The sequence below is a fragment of the Echiichthys vipera genome, assembly GCF_963691815.1.
Source record: "Echiichthys vipera genome assembly, chromosome: 1".
Taxonomy (NCBI): domain Eukaryota; kingdom Metazoa; phylum Chordata; class Actinopteri; order Perciformes; family Trachinidae; genus Echiichthys; species Echiichthys vipera.
In genome coordinates, this window is record NC_139826.1 from 33608289 (window position 1) to 33625310 (window position 17022).

General features: G+C 41.1%; 1 protein-coding gene across 1 annotated transcript; it reads right to left on the minus strand.

The window, feature by feature from the left end:
* Window positions 1-585: 585 nt before the first annotated feature.
* Window positions 586-13839, minus strand: LOC310945799 (RNA-binding protein, mRNA-processing factor 2a). Its single transcript, XM_083912009.1, has 8 exons — window positions 13425-13839; window positions 9904-9981; window positions 8535-8573; window positions 8229-8291; window positions 6549-6699; window positions 4922-5070; window positions 2819-2891; window positions 586-1618 (listed from the first exon to the last, which is right to left on the minus strand). The coding sequence occupies exons 1-7, from the start codon at window positions 13680-13682 to the stop codon at window positions 2826-2828; spliced, it is 804 nt and encodes a 267-aa protein (XP_083768135.1). The 5' UTR covers window positions 13683-13839; the 3' UTR covers window positions 586-1618; window positions 2819-2825.
* Window positions 13840-17022: the final 3183 nt, after the last annotated feature.

Genomic DNA, 17022 nt, shown 5'->3' on the forward strand with positions numbered 1-17022 from the left:
ATTCCTTAATTTCATGGTTTCTGCATTTTTGATTAAATGGTCAAAAATATATATTTAATGGAAATAGAGCACTCAAATCCATTTTCAAGCCCCAAATATTAAAGCTTTAACTTCAGCACTCCAGTCCAGACTTACAGTGCTATCACAGATGAAGCTGTCACTATTATGTCCTTAAAATTAAATATATATCTCGTAACTTAATTGGCACAATATGGACAGACACCAGCAACACTACAATTAGGCAGCTGGTCGTACTGACAACAGTCACTTAAGAGTCCCTCCTGGAGCCGTCATGGTTGGTTGAGCAGAGCATCTTAGCAGCTTATGAGGGCAGAGTGTGGAGGTCAGCATGATGCACAGCGACACTAATGCAACGGTGCATTACAAATGAAAAGGTGGCCTGAATTATTGATGTTCACATCTGATGTCCACAGAGTTCACTTATAGGAGTTTGCATACAGCGTCAGAGCGTTTGTCAGCTTCGACTCGCAGCAGTGACAAATGACAGATGCACCAAGAGAAATGCATTCACTCCTTTTATTATTCATAAGATGGGAATTTTTTTTTTTTACATCTTATGCACAGCAGATACAAAGACGAACATGTTTCTAAACCACAAACTAAATTCCGCCATCACTAATTCCTGCTTACCATTTCAAAATGGCCCCTCCAGAAAAAAAGACAACCCTTTTACGTCTGTAGTCCAGTTTCACATTCTGAAAGATCGTTTTACAGCAATCTCATTTTAGCAGAATGGCACGAGCCATGTTCAGAACACTTCCATTTGTGTGACGGATACCCATTTCTCCTTTAAACAAATTGCACTTTTTTCTTCTTTAAAACTACGTCAACAAGATTATAGGATCAAAAAGTAACACCAAAAACACAAGAGACGACTAAACATCCAACTTATACAGGTTCATTATTTTAGTTGCACAAAAATGCATAAATATACATTACGCAAAAAAGTACAAACATTTGCACTTTCCTTTGCTCAAATAATGACAAACATTGATATGATCATAAAGACTGGGGTCGTCATAGAACGTAGGGATGCATTCACAAGGTCCATGCGAGATAAGCCATTTACACAACAGCCTAGCTTTCACAGAGGTAAGACCAAGGTTCTACAGGAAAACAAAACATTTCGCTGTCTAGACCAAAAAGGTAGAGAGGCAACACAAACACTAAGAAAATTAGGATACAAAGAACTTTGCGTTCTAAATTCATGCCAAAAAGACTAACATGCAATGACTCCTAACGCTTCTAAACCTCCAGAGAGCAGCGATAACCCATGGAAGGACTAGCTTAACAACGGTTACTTCAATGCGTCATTTTCCTCAGCAATTATGATCCATGGAGTTTTGACTAGGCTTTTGCATGAGTTTTCTTTATTTTGAAGTGCTAAGATGGTACCGCAATAGTTGCCAAGGATAAGCTCAGATTGTCGACAGCAAGATGGTTTCAACTCAGACTCCCCCCAGAGAAAATCGGGAGGAAATATAAATACTGTTTGTTTATAATAATGCACATTTGTCCATTAAATAAACCTGATTAAATTAAAGAAGAGCTTGGCGAACCTCACTTCAGCTGGACAAAAGGTGTGGTTTCCAGAGGCCTGAAGAAAACAGGGAGAAGAAGCGTTAGTCTAAACAAGCCAATAAAGCCTCCATTTAAAACAGGGGTGTCAAACTGATCCAGTAAAGAGAGAGCTGCAGGCTTTCATTCCAACCAAGCAAGAACACACCTGACTCGACTTACTCAATCACCTGAACTGTCCTCACACAGTTGATCTGTTGGACCAGGTGTGTTTTTGATTGGTTGGAATGAAAACCTGCAGCCACACGGCCCTTTACTGGATCAGTTTGACACCCATGATTTAAAACCATTTCATATAAAAGACTCCTCACTGTCCAAATAATCCATGAAAAGACCAAAAACAACATGTTAGTGTGGCTCTCAGTCCCAGGCCAATTTGCTCCTAATGAAGTGTGAATGATTGTTTAATGTTCACAGCGCATTTGAAATACGAGTCTCAATTTTACTGCAGTTTGTGACGGTTTAGAGCTCAACAGTTTACAAGTCTGCGGGTATCGATGCAAAGAAAAGGCAAAAAAAGGAGAAACAGATCTAATTTTAATCATTATGAAAGACTTGGATATTCACATCGCAACACCGAGCTTTTCAAAAAGCTGGTTAAAGAAATATCGCCACGTGGTTGAGAACTAGAAAAAGTAGAGTACATAACCAGGAATTTTAATTTTCATTAACCATGTAAACCGCTTAGTAGGAATATTGTCCTTTTTCTTTGAAAGGGAAAGTAGACAGTCATTGTTGTCTAAAAACTATTTAAAAACACACTGCCGAACTAATTTATCCTGTCAAACCATTGCTGCTGTAAATGTGCATTAATCCACAGCTGAAAATAGTCCCCAACAAAAGGCACAATTTCCTCCTTTTGGAGCAGCATTTGGTTAAAACTACAGCAAAATATATTTACTTCATATTCATGGCTCCATTTACAAAGATGCGCCAAGAGTCTTTGGTAGGAACAAATGTGCTTGGTGCTTGGACAGGTTGTACTGTTGGTTTTAATCCTTTCATGGGATTTGTTGAACAAAAAAATATATTAAAAAAGGGGGTTTCTTTAAGACAAAGTCAGTTTTCAGCCATTTTTATTTGTGTTGACACATTCTGCAGTTACTCTCATTATGCATGACATCAGGTTAGCAGATTAGATGATTGTGGGTGAGGTTTTGTAAACTTAAAAATTAAAAAACAAACAGACAAACCACTGTTGGACCAAAAGGTTACTCACTAAATATCTAACAAAACTGCCGGGACTTCCATCCAGGCTGGGAAGTCTCAGAGGGAGTAGGATACCAGCGCATCTGAAGACACACAAACACAATCATGTACAGCAGCCTGCAGCCCTTCACTCCTCAATTCTGCAAATTTTAATCACATTGAATTTTTCTTTGGACAAACAACAACAAAAAGTTTAGAGAGGACTGTCCCTTTAAGCTCTGGTCACTGAAGCCATGGGAATGTGGGTCACGTAGCCGCTCATTGAGGACAATAGTCCTCGAGTAATTAACAGGCATGGAAATGTGGAGAGTTGGACCTCTCCATGCGTAAAAACATTTCCACAGAGTAGGCGCGGGTACCTTTCTATACCTGTGACTAAAAACTGCCACAGAATGAGGCCTCACATTTCTACACACTGACTGCAAACAGCCCACAACAGCTTAATATACTCAGGAGGTTATCGACAGACACTTGATGTTACGCTGCTGTGTCGTGCAGGCTGAGAGAACTGAAGAGGGAGCAGAGAACTCAGGGCATTTTAGGGATCTTTCATCGGATTGCAATTAAAAAGGCTTTTCCCCCCTTTGTGTGGCTACACAGTCAGCTTATGTTCCAACAGGAACGTGGACAGCAAGTTGGCACCTCCAGAGAAGGACATCAGGTCTGACAATTTCTCCGAGCAAATACCTCACATTCCTACGCCCCTCATGCCCGACAAAATGGTCGATGTAATAGCTGCCTACTTTGTGTCGAACTCCCCTCTGCTCTTACATTTGCAGGAGGAAGTTGGATCACAATGAACTTTAAATGACCCAACACGGGAAATATTTTCCATTGCTATTGTTACTCAAAGCCCTGCCCACTGTTGTAGTAAGCTGCACAATTGCTGTAGCATTTAGACTGCAATTAGCTTGCAATGTAAACAAAAATGGGTGTACAGCTTCCAGCAGGCGTCATGGAATTTTTATTACAATGTTTGACATTAAGATTAAAAGACCAGATCCCAAAGTGGAATAAAAAGATGTTTTAAGTTGATTTACGGCCTAAACACAAACTATGGCAGAGTTCCAAAGGGCGCACTTTAAGTTTGTGCTGCAGCTGCCCTTATATAGTATGTACTGTTGTATGCATAACAATAGGAAATACAAATACTGCTACATTGTGACTTGAACTTTGACCCTCTTGCTCATGTGCTGCACAAAGGATTGTGGGTCAGAATAGCCAGGAAATCATGCGGGCTTGCATACTGTCAAATCCGACCAGATGTCGGACAATATCCTGGTATTTTTGGTATAATGCATTTGGTAAAAAAAATGTTTCTGGCGTACTAATATTATGGCAGCATGGACATTAGAACACAGGGTAAGTCTTAGTTGAGATCAAACTCCATCTTTAGGCTCAAATTTGCAGTTTAACCAAACGATTTCTACTTCCTTAGTCCAGGCCATAGAGCAGCACATGAGTATTTTATTAGTCAGAGCATGTTTTATCCTCTAGCACACAGATGGGACACTGATGCATGGGGCTCCATTAACAAAAGGAAAAATTTATATCTCCATGTCAAAAAAGAAGCCATGAGCCAAAAAGAGCCAGCTGACAAGCCACTAAGAGGGATTTAAGGTAAGTGCTTATTCTAAGATTACACCACATGAAAGTAAATGCACATTCCTACACTTCCACTGATGGCAGGGGAGCAGTCAAGGTATTTTCCATTTTTAAAATGACAAATCTTTATTACAATATAATTCATGGTCCTTACTTCCATTCAGATCCTTGTTTCATCAGATACAGACTGGGCACATAGTGTGCAGCCAACAGCGACTTACAGACTTGATATCTTTAGCAACATATGTCTTTGTCCCGTTTTTGTAATACGTTAGGAGGTCCACTGGGATTGTTTCAAGAATCTGAACCTGCTCTTTAAAAGTGCACCGTGGTGTTGGGTTTGAAATGGCAGCGGTGCGTCCTTGTCTAATTCTAAGTTACGTTTTAGGATAGCACCTGTAGGCATTCATTCGGTCTCTACAAAAGGGTCCCTGTATTGTTAGAGCTGAATGCGTACAAAAAAGGATACTTAAGAAAAAAGAGAAACACACACCGGTTGGTCCCTCACCTGGGCGTGGAGGGCTGCAGCAGCGGCAGCGGCCGCTGGGTACGTGAAGGCTGCGTGAGGGAGGCCTGGAGTCAGCTCCGTGGTGTACAGTGGGTAAGGAGTCCAGGCATCCGGAGATGCTGGAATCAGTGCCGCCCCTGTCAGATCATCTGGAGAAGTACAGAGCGGGAGGAAACAAAAAGCTGACGGACCTACCCTTGAACATACGGACTTGCATGATGTAAGCAAATAGTACAGAGGCTAAATATTTAAAAAAGGAAGAACATGTGTCATCAAACCATGCTGCATAGAGGTTTTGTCACGTCTGTGTTGTAATGTCGCTTTTAGTGGATGACTAATCGTAGGAATAGTTTGAACTGTCCCTAAAAGAATATAACCTTTAGTTTTTTAGTTAATTACAACAATAAGGCGCAGTCAGACCAGATTTCACTTCAAATTCATTTCTATGTGGAAATGATTTCAAGCTGACTGAACTTGACACACGTGATGGCTAGGCTTTCCAAAGTCCCGTCAGTTTAAGCGCAGGTGGAGCTGATCAGAATAGATTTGTTATATTCTTGTTTTGCATGGCAAAATACAAGCAGCTGAGAAGAAAGGATGCCGTTTGGCTGCAGAAAGTGCAAGGACAGAAACAGTAAACAGACAGAAACTCTGTATAATGAATAGCTGTTTTCTCACAGTTTACAACCCCTACCCACAGTTTCCTGTCCCCTTCTGCTTTTTGTTGCTGGAAACCAGGCAAATCTGCCAAACACATCTTTCATTTGTTCTTGCAGATAGGTCTGGCCCCTCTCCCATTCAGACCGATTTCCAGCAGCTTGTAATCGTGCAGACCAATAACAACCGTTTAGCTCATGTGGGGCAGGTTTTAGACGATGACCGACAGCATCGCCCTCCAGTCTGCAGGTTCATTCAGTGCAGTTTTTCAGACTTCAAAACTCAGATCAAACTGTCAAAAAAGTCAGCACTGATTTGAGTCGATATCCTGTTATGGTGTTGCCCATTTCTCACCAAAAATGCACATTTTAGTGTACCGTTTAGCTGAAATTTGACAGTTAATGACCAGGTCGCCATTATTTTTCACAGAGCAAGCACCGCCGTTTCGATTAGTTGTAGGTCTATCCAAATGCATACAGAAGCATTTTGCTCTGAACTCCCTTTGGAAATCAAATATTAACTGAGGGTCCAGGGACTAATAAGCATTTGCGATTAGTCTGGTGATACCAGGCTAGCTTTTTGCCCCACCACTTGAATACGTTTCACCATACGAAATCTGGTCTGAATGCAACTCAACACTTGTCAACAATCACCTGTCCAAAACTACTGAATCAAGCAGGTGTTTTAGGCGAAGAGAGCAGAGACGACTGCTGACTAAACCCTGTGAGTGGAATTTCACAGCTGTACAGAAGCAAAGCGGTTGTCTTAAGAGTCGAGATGACGCATGCATGTGGAGGTGAGTTAGTCTTTAATTTGTTAGATACTGGTTTTAACCCCTGCCAATTTGTCTTTAATATCACAATATCCTGAGACAAACTTCAAAATAAGGGTAACAAGGGCAATCGAGTACCAGCATTGCCAAGGTGAGAGTGGATGAGAGAGCCTAGAGTGGTGCAGCCGTACAACTTACATGGGTCCCGTGCAATGAAGTGTGCTCCTAGAGCAGGGTGGATATTTGTGGGGTTCGGTGTGGCCATCAGCTTACTCTTTGCCATCTTCGTGTTGGCTTTAGCAAACTCTAAGCGCAGGGTCTGGGGACTTTCGGGGTCAAAACGGATACCCTGGGGGAGAGACGGAGGAGGGGAGGAGGGGGACATAGTATCGTAAGGGAGGTGGGCTGAGTTTGAGGGGCTGTAGCTCAGTAGTCTCGCATGGCCTCGATTCCTAAAGCAGTGTTTCAATACTCAGGATGTATCCTTCAAGGTTCCCTTCAGGTAAACACTGTTCTGTCCTCCTGTGGGATGTTAAGTACACCGTCTCCACCCGACTGAGCTCTCTGAACTTAAACTGTTCATTTAAAAAAAAAAAAAAAAAAAAAAAAAGTCAAGAAAGGGCAGACTGAAGGATACACTCCTGAAATATTTCAACATGCTTGCATCTCTTTTTCCTCATGACCAAATCAAGAGCACAGCGGCTGAAGGAGGAGAAATGAGGAGAGAGAGATGAGGATAAAGGGGCCGATGGCGAGACTTTTGAGTGCAATTCCTTTGAGGTGGTTGAACCCTGCTTGTGTTCTTGTGCCCTAAGCGTTGTGCCCACATGCAGGTGAGTAGTATTTTGGTGTATGTTTGTGTCTGTGTGTGTGACTGCTGGTGTGTCTAACAAGTGATGCTCATAAGGAAGGCTAGGCTATGAGAGAAGTGTTAGATACTGCCAGATACGTGGGCTACTGGGTGACAAAATGAGGTTACACTACTGAAGATGTGTCCAAATAACACTACACATGTGGCTACAGAACAAGTATTACAGTAAAGCAGTGATATGCAAAATGAGGAAAGCTATACCAGACTAAGAAGGGATGTGTATCAAGGTCAAAGTAAACTACCGTAAGGCTACGGGATTCTGGCCTCTTTCCAAAAGTGGCCCTGCCATTGAATTATGAAAGACAAAATGGGTTGACTTTGAGAAATGTTTACGGGAAAGAAGATTTTGTTTAGAGCTCCCAAGTTTTTTTTATCCTTCTAGGTTTAAAGGTCCCATATTATGCTCATTTCCAGATTTATACTTGTATGTTTCGACTAGAACATGTTTACATGCTACCGCCAGTCTGTCTGAAACGCTCCGTTTTAGCGCCCGTCTCTCAAACTGGGCTCCTAAAAAAGCCCAGTTTGCTGCGATTGGTCAGCATTTACAGAGGTAGAAGTGGCGCAAAGTGCCAACATGAAGCGAGTAATTATACAGAAAACCGCTCTCAAGTAAGATTCTGCTCCCTTCGTTCACACCAATGAGCCATTCATGATCAACAGCGTCTTCTGCATCGTCATTGCAGCTGGAACGAACGACACTTACTACTTATATATAGTCGTCACTCCACAATGGGGCAGAAGTCTTGACGGCGCCGTTTCTGAATACTGGCGGTGTACATCTCTCTGTGGATTGAGTGTTTTGATACTTGTATTGTTTGAGCGCCTCAACCTGCTTGATAATAAAATAAATTTTAAAAAGACATAAAATCTCACTTTTTATAATATGGGACCTTTAAGAAAAGGTAGAACAAATGCAACACATCTTTAGATCTTTTTCTGGGGGACAAATCAAACAGCAACAGACTCAGAGGAAATAAAATCAATAAAAGCAAGTCAATGCTTACATTTAGAGCATTTTTGGCAGCTTCAGCTCCAGTACGACTGTCAAAAGTTACAAACCCGACAGGCTGGAAAGCAAAAGGGAAGAAACATACTGTGACAACCGACAACCAACGGACCATCTTTACACGCAAGAACCTGCATTATTGTCAAATATCACATTGATTATTAATATGCATCTTTTTATTTAAAAAATCCTTTGTCAAACAAATCAATTTATCCTTTAGCTAGTGTTAAAGTTACAAAGAGATATTTGAGTATTTCAGTACAGCATTAAAGCGGTTCCTTCCACTGATGAAGGAGTCTCTCACCTGTTTTGATGTTAACTTAATCAGTGACCCTTCATAACCCTGTGGGGAAGAAAGATAGGCAATTATCCACCCTGGAGTCACATGCAGGAAGTCAGGCATGAACGCTTCTCGCTATATCAAGAGAAACCTGCCTGTGGGCACCGTCAGTCTGAGCTCGACAGCAGGCCGTCACGGATCCTTCTGTGACTGTTACTTACATTGGTTGCGGTGAAATAAAGTAAAATGTGCACATTTCCAACACATGTAACATTCACTGATTCGACTACAGATACACACATCTTCAAAGCCAAAGAGACAATGAAGACCAGATAAACTTAAAAAAAGGGGGCAAGCACATGTTAGACGTGTGAGGGCTATCTTACTCACGAGTAAAAGTAAGCGTAGATTAAGCATGACTAAAGAGTCATGCTTAATCTATGCTAACTTTTACCCACTGGTTTAAAAAAAACAGCACAAGGTTTGGTTAAAGCAGGAGCAAATTCCTTAGAAATGAAGGGGAATTTGGCCTGAGCAGAGTATTGATAGATGGGATCTCTCCTGATCCTGATTTACAGCCATGGAAATTTAAACAACTTTCACTGGCTGTCATAAATCCTTAGCAACAATCCAAACCAGATTTAGCTTCAGTAATACAGAAGAGAAAAACAAGAGGGTTATGGAAAATACAGTTAATATTAAAAAATGTTTCTCTTGAAAACAAACAAAATCAAATGTAACCCTTCAGAGAATCAGATTAAACCCTGTTTGCACACGTTTGACTAATGCAGAAACGAAAAGTGAACGACTTGAGGAAACGAAACATGTCAGTGGTTTTGACAGTGTCTGAATGTTATGAGGGGGAAATAAAAAAGATTACACGGTGGGCGAGCTGGGTCACGGAGAGGGTTGGTTGGCCAATCGCGAGGGCTACTCATTTACACATTCCACAAAATCATCCATGTGGGGGATAACACTTCCAATTTGGTTAGTTAGGACACGGGTGGGAGGGGTGTTTATGGAAATGGGGTCCACAAAAAACAGAGCAATGGACGAACAATGATGTGGCCTCATTTCCATATATGCAAATATCTGGACGTCCATTAACGGGGGAATTGTTCGATGCAACTAAAAAAGGAGCTCTGACAAAAGTTCTACTACATAAGCTACAGGCAGTTATATTACTAAATCAGTAGTTTAAAAAAAAAGATAAACCTCAAGACTTCAATAAAATGCTTAAACTCTTCTTCCTCTGTGTGCAGATAATCCTTTTAAGAGATACTTTCCACGACTCTCCAGCACCTGGCACACAGCAGCTACCTTTACTTTTAAAAGGATGAGAAGTCATTTATATACCCCCCAAAATCACAGGGCGTAGTAATCTGTAACTCACCTTAAAAGGTCTGAAGAGAAGGTAAAGTTCCCGTGGTTTGATGTCGACTGGTAGGCCGCTGACAAACAGAGTCCGCACCTGCAAACAAGAAGCAAAAACTGCATTTGGTCAGGTGGAAGTGACGCAGCTTAAATTTTCTGTGTCCCTTTATTTGCTGTCTTCCTTCTCTAGAAAGAGCAGCATGTGCAATAAGAACAGAGCAGCAAATAAATGCTTGGCCATGGTCCCGACATCTTTCATTCCTCCTTAATAACCCACTCTCTCACACACACAGAGATATTTAAAGTGGAACTTTACGTGCAGTATATGTTCATGGCATCAACCCCTGGAAAATGAGAATAAAAAAGGGAACATTTCTAATTTCTGAATGTTTAAGATGAAAAAGGAGCACGATATGAAAAACGCAGAGAACAACGCAGTACGGAGTTGCATATGAATTGATCTGGAAAGGTTCAACTGTCCCACTAAAGTTGTTCTGTTGCTGGGTGTTTGACCCTTTAAGCCTCTTGTTCTCAACATTTTTGGCTTGTGACCCTTTAGAGGGGAAACCACATCTTCTTGCAGCCCCTCGTCAGTTTGCACCAGTTGTGAACAGAAAAGAGATCATTTCATCAGAGATTGTTACTTTCACCAAGGACGTTACGTTTTCGGTTCAACTTGTTTCTCTGTTAGCAGAGTTACGGAAAAAAACGCTGGCCCGATTTTCATGAAACTTGATAGAAAGTGTGGCACGGGTCAGGGAGGAACCGGGCCTGACTCAGGAAGCAAATAAACAAATTATTATTCACTTTCCTTAACATTGCGAGATAAGAGCCAGGCCTTGACCGAGGCATGCAGCGTCCGAGTGTCCTACTTTTATTTTAAGTTACAGTCGTGAAAAGAGTCAAAATGATCCAGTAATGAATAAAGCAAAGATTAGAAGAAAGTCTGGAACCATAAGCCTAATTTTGCAGAGGAGAAATATTTGTTTTACTGTTCTTGACCATCTCAATGGAGCGCCCCCTTTGGTGGGGTTCTGACCCTCAGGTTGGGAACCACTCCTGTGAGTCCTTGTTAAAGACCCAAAACCTTAAATCCCTTAGGATTGAAGGTTTTTCTCATTTACAGATCTGAAGAATTATCTATGAATAAAACCTGTGATCATCATTTTTTCCCCCCTCCCATCTGTGGGAATGACGTGCTTCGGTTTTGCTTCTTGTGCATTTATGTTTCCAGGTCACACGGTCGGGAGGTCGATGACGTCCTCCTGAAGTCATCTTTTTTTTTTTTATGTGTTCATATTCTATCATTGTCTTATGGAGCGCCTTTATATTGTCAATTTATCATGTTGGTACATGTCACATCTATTGCACGTCTGTCTGTGCAGGGAGAGGGATCCCTGTCCAGTTGCTCTTCCATTTGTTTCCCACGTTTAAAGGATTTGTGATTTTCCTTATTTGAAGCAAAGGTTGAGGACAGAAGGACAGTGTGTCCTGTGCTGTACAGACTGTGAAGCCCCTTGGAGGGAAATTTGTGATAGAAAATTGATCTGATACAGAATACGAGCTAAACGGTGAACAAACTATGTTCTTCATCCTGCTGGGGACCCCCCGGGATCCCCTTCAAGGACCCCTCGGCCTGCCCGGACCATACACTGAGAACCAATGCTGTGTACAGTCCAGTGTGGCCGGGGAAATAAACAGTGCAGTGCGAGGCCCATTAGTTCCCAGCCGGTGGGGAGGCCCTCAGTACAATGGGGCTGCCAGACGAACAGCACTGGACACAGCGTGACACCATTTCCTTCCTCTGACCCGCGGCCCCAACTCTGTCGGCCCTCCGGCATTTTTCAGGTGCCGCACAGCAGCAATTCTCAACCATTTACAAGTCGACACATACAGCGACTGAAGGCCGGCTCAGCAGGACACAAACTCAATGGAGATGTTTTAATTTGTCCACAGGCTTCTTATTGACTGTGAGTGTAAGAGCCTGAAGTAGTGCTGGGAGATATGACGATAGATATATCATCAAAACAATATAAAAATGCCTCATATTATAAGCTTCTATATCTTTTCTATCGTGATTACAATACCAGCAGATGAACTGCATTAGATAAATAAATATTTACGTCATTTAAACGACATTTTAGTTTCTGATCCTTGCATGTTTTGTGAATTTTGCACTTAAACTGAGAAAATACTTTTAAGCTGTCGATCATTTAGTTCACACAGGGGTATACAAAAACATGTTTTACCATGTGTTTATTCCATTAAGACTTAATTTATTGAATTAAACATGCTATATCGTGATTTCTTTTTTTTTACATTTTAGAAATAAAAAATCTAAAAAGCATCTGTTAAACATGGTGAGTTGTTTGTTGAGACAATCCCTGATTTTGCATCTTGATTTAACACTTTCTTTAAGAACTAAACACATTTCTGGCCTGTTTGTTTAATCTTTGCTTCTAATTACAAGGAGATCAAAATACAAAAAGGGATCCAGGCTAAGAAAAGTCAAGTGGCCACACGTGGCTTTGTTGTAAGATAATGGGAACAAAGAAGGAGCAACAAAAGGCCCAGCGCTCCCCTCAGTGTGTCTCCATGAGGAGTCATTAAAGGAGGAAAGAAAGCTGGCCACACAGAGCTGGAGAGGGGCAGCTGCATCATTTTGGAGCTCCTTCAAGAAAATCACCCCGATATGAACATTATTATTATTATTCTCATTTAATAAAAAAAAATTTAGACCTGCAGATAAGGCTGTGATGTAACGTTTATTTTAAGGTTTGAGCCTCAGCATGACTCTTCACAAATCTAAATACTCAGATGTGAAACCTGCAGCTTTTGTGTGACGCATCTTATTTTGTTTGGCACCAGAGTGCAAACACTATGTCACCGTCAGAGAAAACTGTGGCTTCTCAGAAAGAGAGGAAAAGGCAGTGGATATTATTTAGAAAGTTAGGTCCTTAGATATTTAATTTATAGGATCTATTTCACCCCAAATACAGACGGTGATTTCAAATGTTTAACCTTTTTTTAAGAAGAGGAACAGCAAGCCCCATGCATAGTTTTTTGTAGTATAGGTCACAAAAATAAAACAAAGCAAACATTTAGGTCTTCAATAAAAAAGTAAAAAGGTAAAAAAATAAAAGCCTTAAAAGCTTGATTGGTTCATTAAATTAAACTAAGCTATTTGCAGCGGGCCCAGTTACCACACCTGGTGATACACATTTGAATCTGTAAAATAATAAGTGCAAGTTTAAGCAGGAAAGCCACGCATTATGAACATGTTGAGGATATTCCTAAACTATGAGCGAACTTCCAGTGGAAGTGGTTTCGCCCCTTTAAAGTGCGCCTTCTTTACTTCCTTTTAAAACCGCTTCGGGAGAAGGAAAAGCCTCGATACGCGAAGGCAACTTCAACAAACACGCAACTTGCAAAAAGTCTGCATTCGTGGCCGGGAGCGCTTGTTTTAACGAGGTTGTCACTGAACGTGAACGCGAGCGGCTCAGCAGGGGGAAATCAAACTTTGGGCTCAACTCAACTCACCTCCTCCTCGATGGAGACGTTGTTGTTGGGCTCCGCGTCAGCTTTGAGGCTCATGTTGGCGGTGGCTTCGGCTGCTGCGCAGAGTATCGCGTTTTTCCTCGCAGTGTGGTATTTCCCCAAAGTGCGCCTGAAGCCGCAGTGGAGGTCCTGGTGGCGTTTGAACTTGATGATGGAAGACGTGCCGAGGTGAGGTCGTGCGGACGAGGACGGCGAGGTATCCGAGGATATCTTTGTAGAAGTGTTGCGAGAGAGAATCATTCATAAAAGGGAGGAAAGGGGGGAAAGAAAAGAAATACAGCCCCGCGCTAAACTAAAGGTGAGAAGGTGGTTTGGTGCTCCGTGTGTGAAGGTGAAAGATGGGGGGAAAAGAAGTGCGCGTAAAAAACTCAAAGCCTCTGCGCTCACATCAATGCCCTCGCCTGTGGGATTGTGCGGAGGAAGAACAAGTAAACTTTTCTCATTGGAGCGCGTCTCTCTCTCTCCTCCTGTCCGTGAGTGAGTTTCCCCCCCTCCTCTTTCTTTCTCTCTCTCTCTCGCTCTCACTCACCTCCTCCTCCTCCTGCTTTTCAATTAGGTCATCAATTATGTTGGAGTCTGCTGTGAGCCGTAATCAGGCTGCAGATCCGCCTCAGCTGTTGCGGGAAGACCCGGCCCCTCCGCGGCCGCATCACCGTTTCTATGGGACCCGGGGAGCCAATGGAGACTTACCTCCACACCTCTCCACTTTACATTAGCCTATAATAATAATAATAATACAAATGTTATTAATTTATGGTACCATTTTAATTGTAAATGTTATTTTTTTTCGCCTAAAACAGAGGTGGATGTGTCTTTCCTCAGAATTAAACCAGCAGTAATGTTCCTATAATATCCCGGTAAACTTGCTGCTTCTGTGACACTATGACAACACACTTTATTTTATATTATGTGGTAAAACATTTATGACCACCCACTGAAATTTAAGTGCTATATAAAGGGTCACTTTATTCATGTAATGCATTTTATTAGAGGTAAATCGAAACAAACAAGGATTACTATTGATTGTAATTGAATGTTGATAATCAGTTATGTCTAATTAATTTACTTTAGAGATTATTATATTATATCAGAGTGAAATTAACATGAATTTATATGTTTAGTAGTTCAATATATTGTGCTTTAGTTTGAGTAAAGCTTCACCTTGATAATTGACATTATACTATGATTTAACCATATTTATTACCTCTCTCTCTCTCTCTCTCTCTCTCTCTCACACACACACACACACACACACATTTCTGTGGCATGGCTGTGATTTGGTGTGTATTTAATTTCTGTATTAATAAAATTATAAACTGATGTTTGCAGAGATTTAACATCTTTATTTGTGCCATTACAAATCTAAATAAATAGATACAATAACAATTATAATAATAATAATAGAAATGATAATAAGAAGAATGATTATCCTAACAATAATATTAATAATTATGCTAATAATAATAATAAATCCTGCCTGTGTGTGTTTGAATGATGTGGATCCACGGTGATGTAAGCGAGGCGTGGTTGGAGAAGCGGCCCGTGTTGTGTATTGTGGCTCGGCCCTGGACGTGAGCCCAGCATGCAGCGCGTTTCCTCACAACAAAACAGCTCTCAAAGGCCACAGAGTTTCCTGACTTTGTATAGGAACACAATCAGGCCTGCGGAGCGAGGAGGGGGGCAGTGGACAGACGTATTGTCAGTGTACTTCTTCAGAGGTGTGATCTAAAAATAGTGATGTGTTTTCAGTGTGTTTCTGTACGGAAACCAAGTGTTGGATACAAACCTACAGAGAGATCCAGTCAGTCCATGAGAGGAGACAAACAGAAGCTTCAGTGACAGTAAACAGGGAAAAATAAGATGTATTTATCTCTGTGGTAGTGACGTGGGATTGTTTTTTGCCATCACAACTCAACAATAATGTGCAATAATGGGACATTAAAGGGACAGTATTAACTGTGCACTCTTGAACTCTACTACCTCACATCTGACACCGTGCAAACACACATATACTCATCATAGAAACCAGTTTTGGGCGTTTTGTGCGCATTGAAGCTTACCTCATTTGCACGTTACTATGATCCAGATTTTTACATTTTGCTCCTGTTATGTTATCTTAGTCTTTCTATATTTGCTCTTATCCGCACAGAAATTTCCCCCAGTGATGTAATACCTTACAGATTAGGAAAAAGCACTGATTACAAGTATAAGGAGTTGAGCTAAATCGATTAATCGATGAGTCGAAATGTATCCACACCCGCTAACGGCTTACTTTGATAACCGGTGAATCATTTAAAGTCATTTTTTTAGAAATGAAATGCCAAACATTCACATGTCCCAGCCTCTCAAACGAACACGCTCTGCTTTGCTCTGCTTTTTATCTACAACTGAATATGTTTGAGGTTCGGACAAAAGAACATCTTATTTTGAAAACACAAAAAGACAATTATTAATCGATTAATGGGTGAAATAATCAGCAGATTCATCGATGATAAAAAGGATCGTTGGTTGCAGCTCTACGGGAAATTATTACACACAATTCTTAATGTTATAATGAGACAAAATCTCCTTAAATGTTCTAATTATCGATAGATTTGAATGAAAGATGAGCTTTGTGTGACTGATTTGTTAGTATGTTGAAGTGTCAGGGGACGCTGAAGGCCTCTTTTAGGAGCCGGTGTGCTGGTGTTGATGAAGCTTTTTTTTATGCGCGTGTGTGGTGGGTTTTTAGATAAGATAAAATAAGATAAGTGAAACTTTTATTGATCCCCAGCAGTGAAATTCAGTCGCTGCAGCAGTACAGTAGGAACAACAAAAATACAGATGAGTCTGAAAATGAACAGACATAAATCATAACAAGTTTATTAACTTAAATAAGAAAGAATAGAGTAACTGAAAGACAAAGAGACATGTTAAAGTGGTAAAGTGTGTGGTGCTGATCAACAGAAGCAACAGACTTTGATATTTGATTAAGTGATTTAACTATTAATATAATTGCATATAGTGCATGAGTCAATGTCCCTTATTAACATAATATATTATAATGTGGCATATTATGATATAGTGTATGATATATTATCAGGGCTCAACAGTCATTTTAATAGTGGTTTCCAGGCAACAGCTTCTGTTTGCTGAAACTTAAAGGTTAAATGAGCCCCCACCACAAACACTTCCTGGTTGATCCAGTACAGAAGTTCCCAAAACTGCAGTTCTCCAAGTGTCCACTAGAAGTAGTTTGCACATTGGAGCAGTTTCTCATTGACCCCCATGTTAAACTGGCCATTTTTACAGCATGATTAAAACTATTTAAGGCCTGGTACAAATAATCATTCTAGTCTATATGTTGAGGTAATATCTCCATGACAACACTGCAGGGGTTAATTGTTTTTGTGCCAGGCTAGTTTCTATTTTATTGGAGGTTAAAGTTTATGAATAATTAGGGGCGTGGCCTCTTGAGTGACAACTAGCCCCTGGCTGCTTGCACTTCACTCCCGGAGACGGTGTGTTTCCCACCAGACTGACACGGGAGTGCCTCTACTTGACTCGTGGAGCCGGCGTAATACTGGCTCAAGACACAGAG

What these genes read in the sequence shown, in the direction of transcription:
- LOC310945799 (XM_083912009.1), bottom strand. Translation starts at nt 13,682, where the DNA reads ATGATTCTCTCTCGCAACACTTCTACAAAGATATCCTCGGATACCTCG. An exon ending in ACGTCTCCATCGAGGAGGAG is followed by an intron (nt 9,982 to 13,424) that starts GTGAGTTGAGTT and finishes TCTTGTTTGCAG; the next exon opens with GTGCGGACTCTGTTTGTCAG. An exon ending in CTGCAGCCCTCCACGCCCAG is followed by an intron (nt 2,892 to 4,921) that starts GTGAGGGACCAA and finishes GTGTGTCTTCAG; the next exon opens with ATGCGCTGGTATCCTACTCC.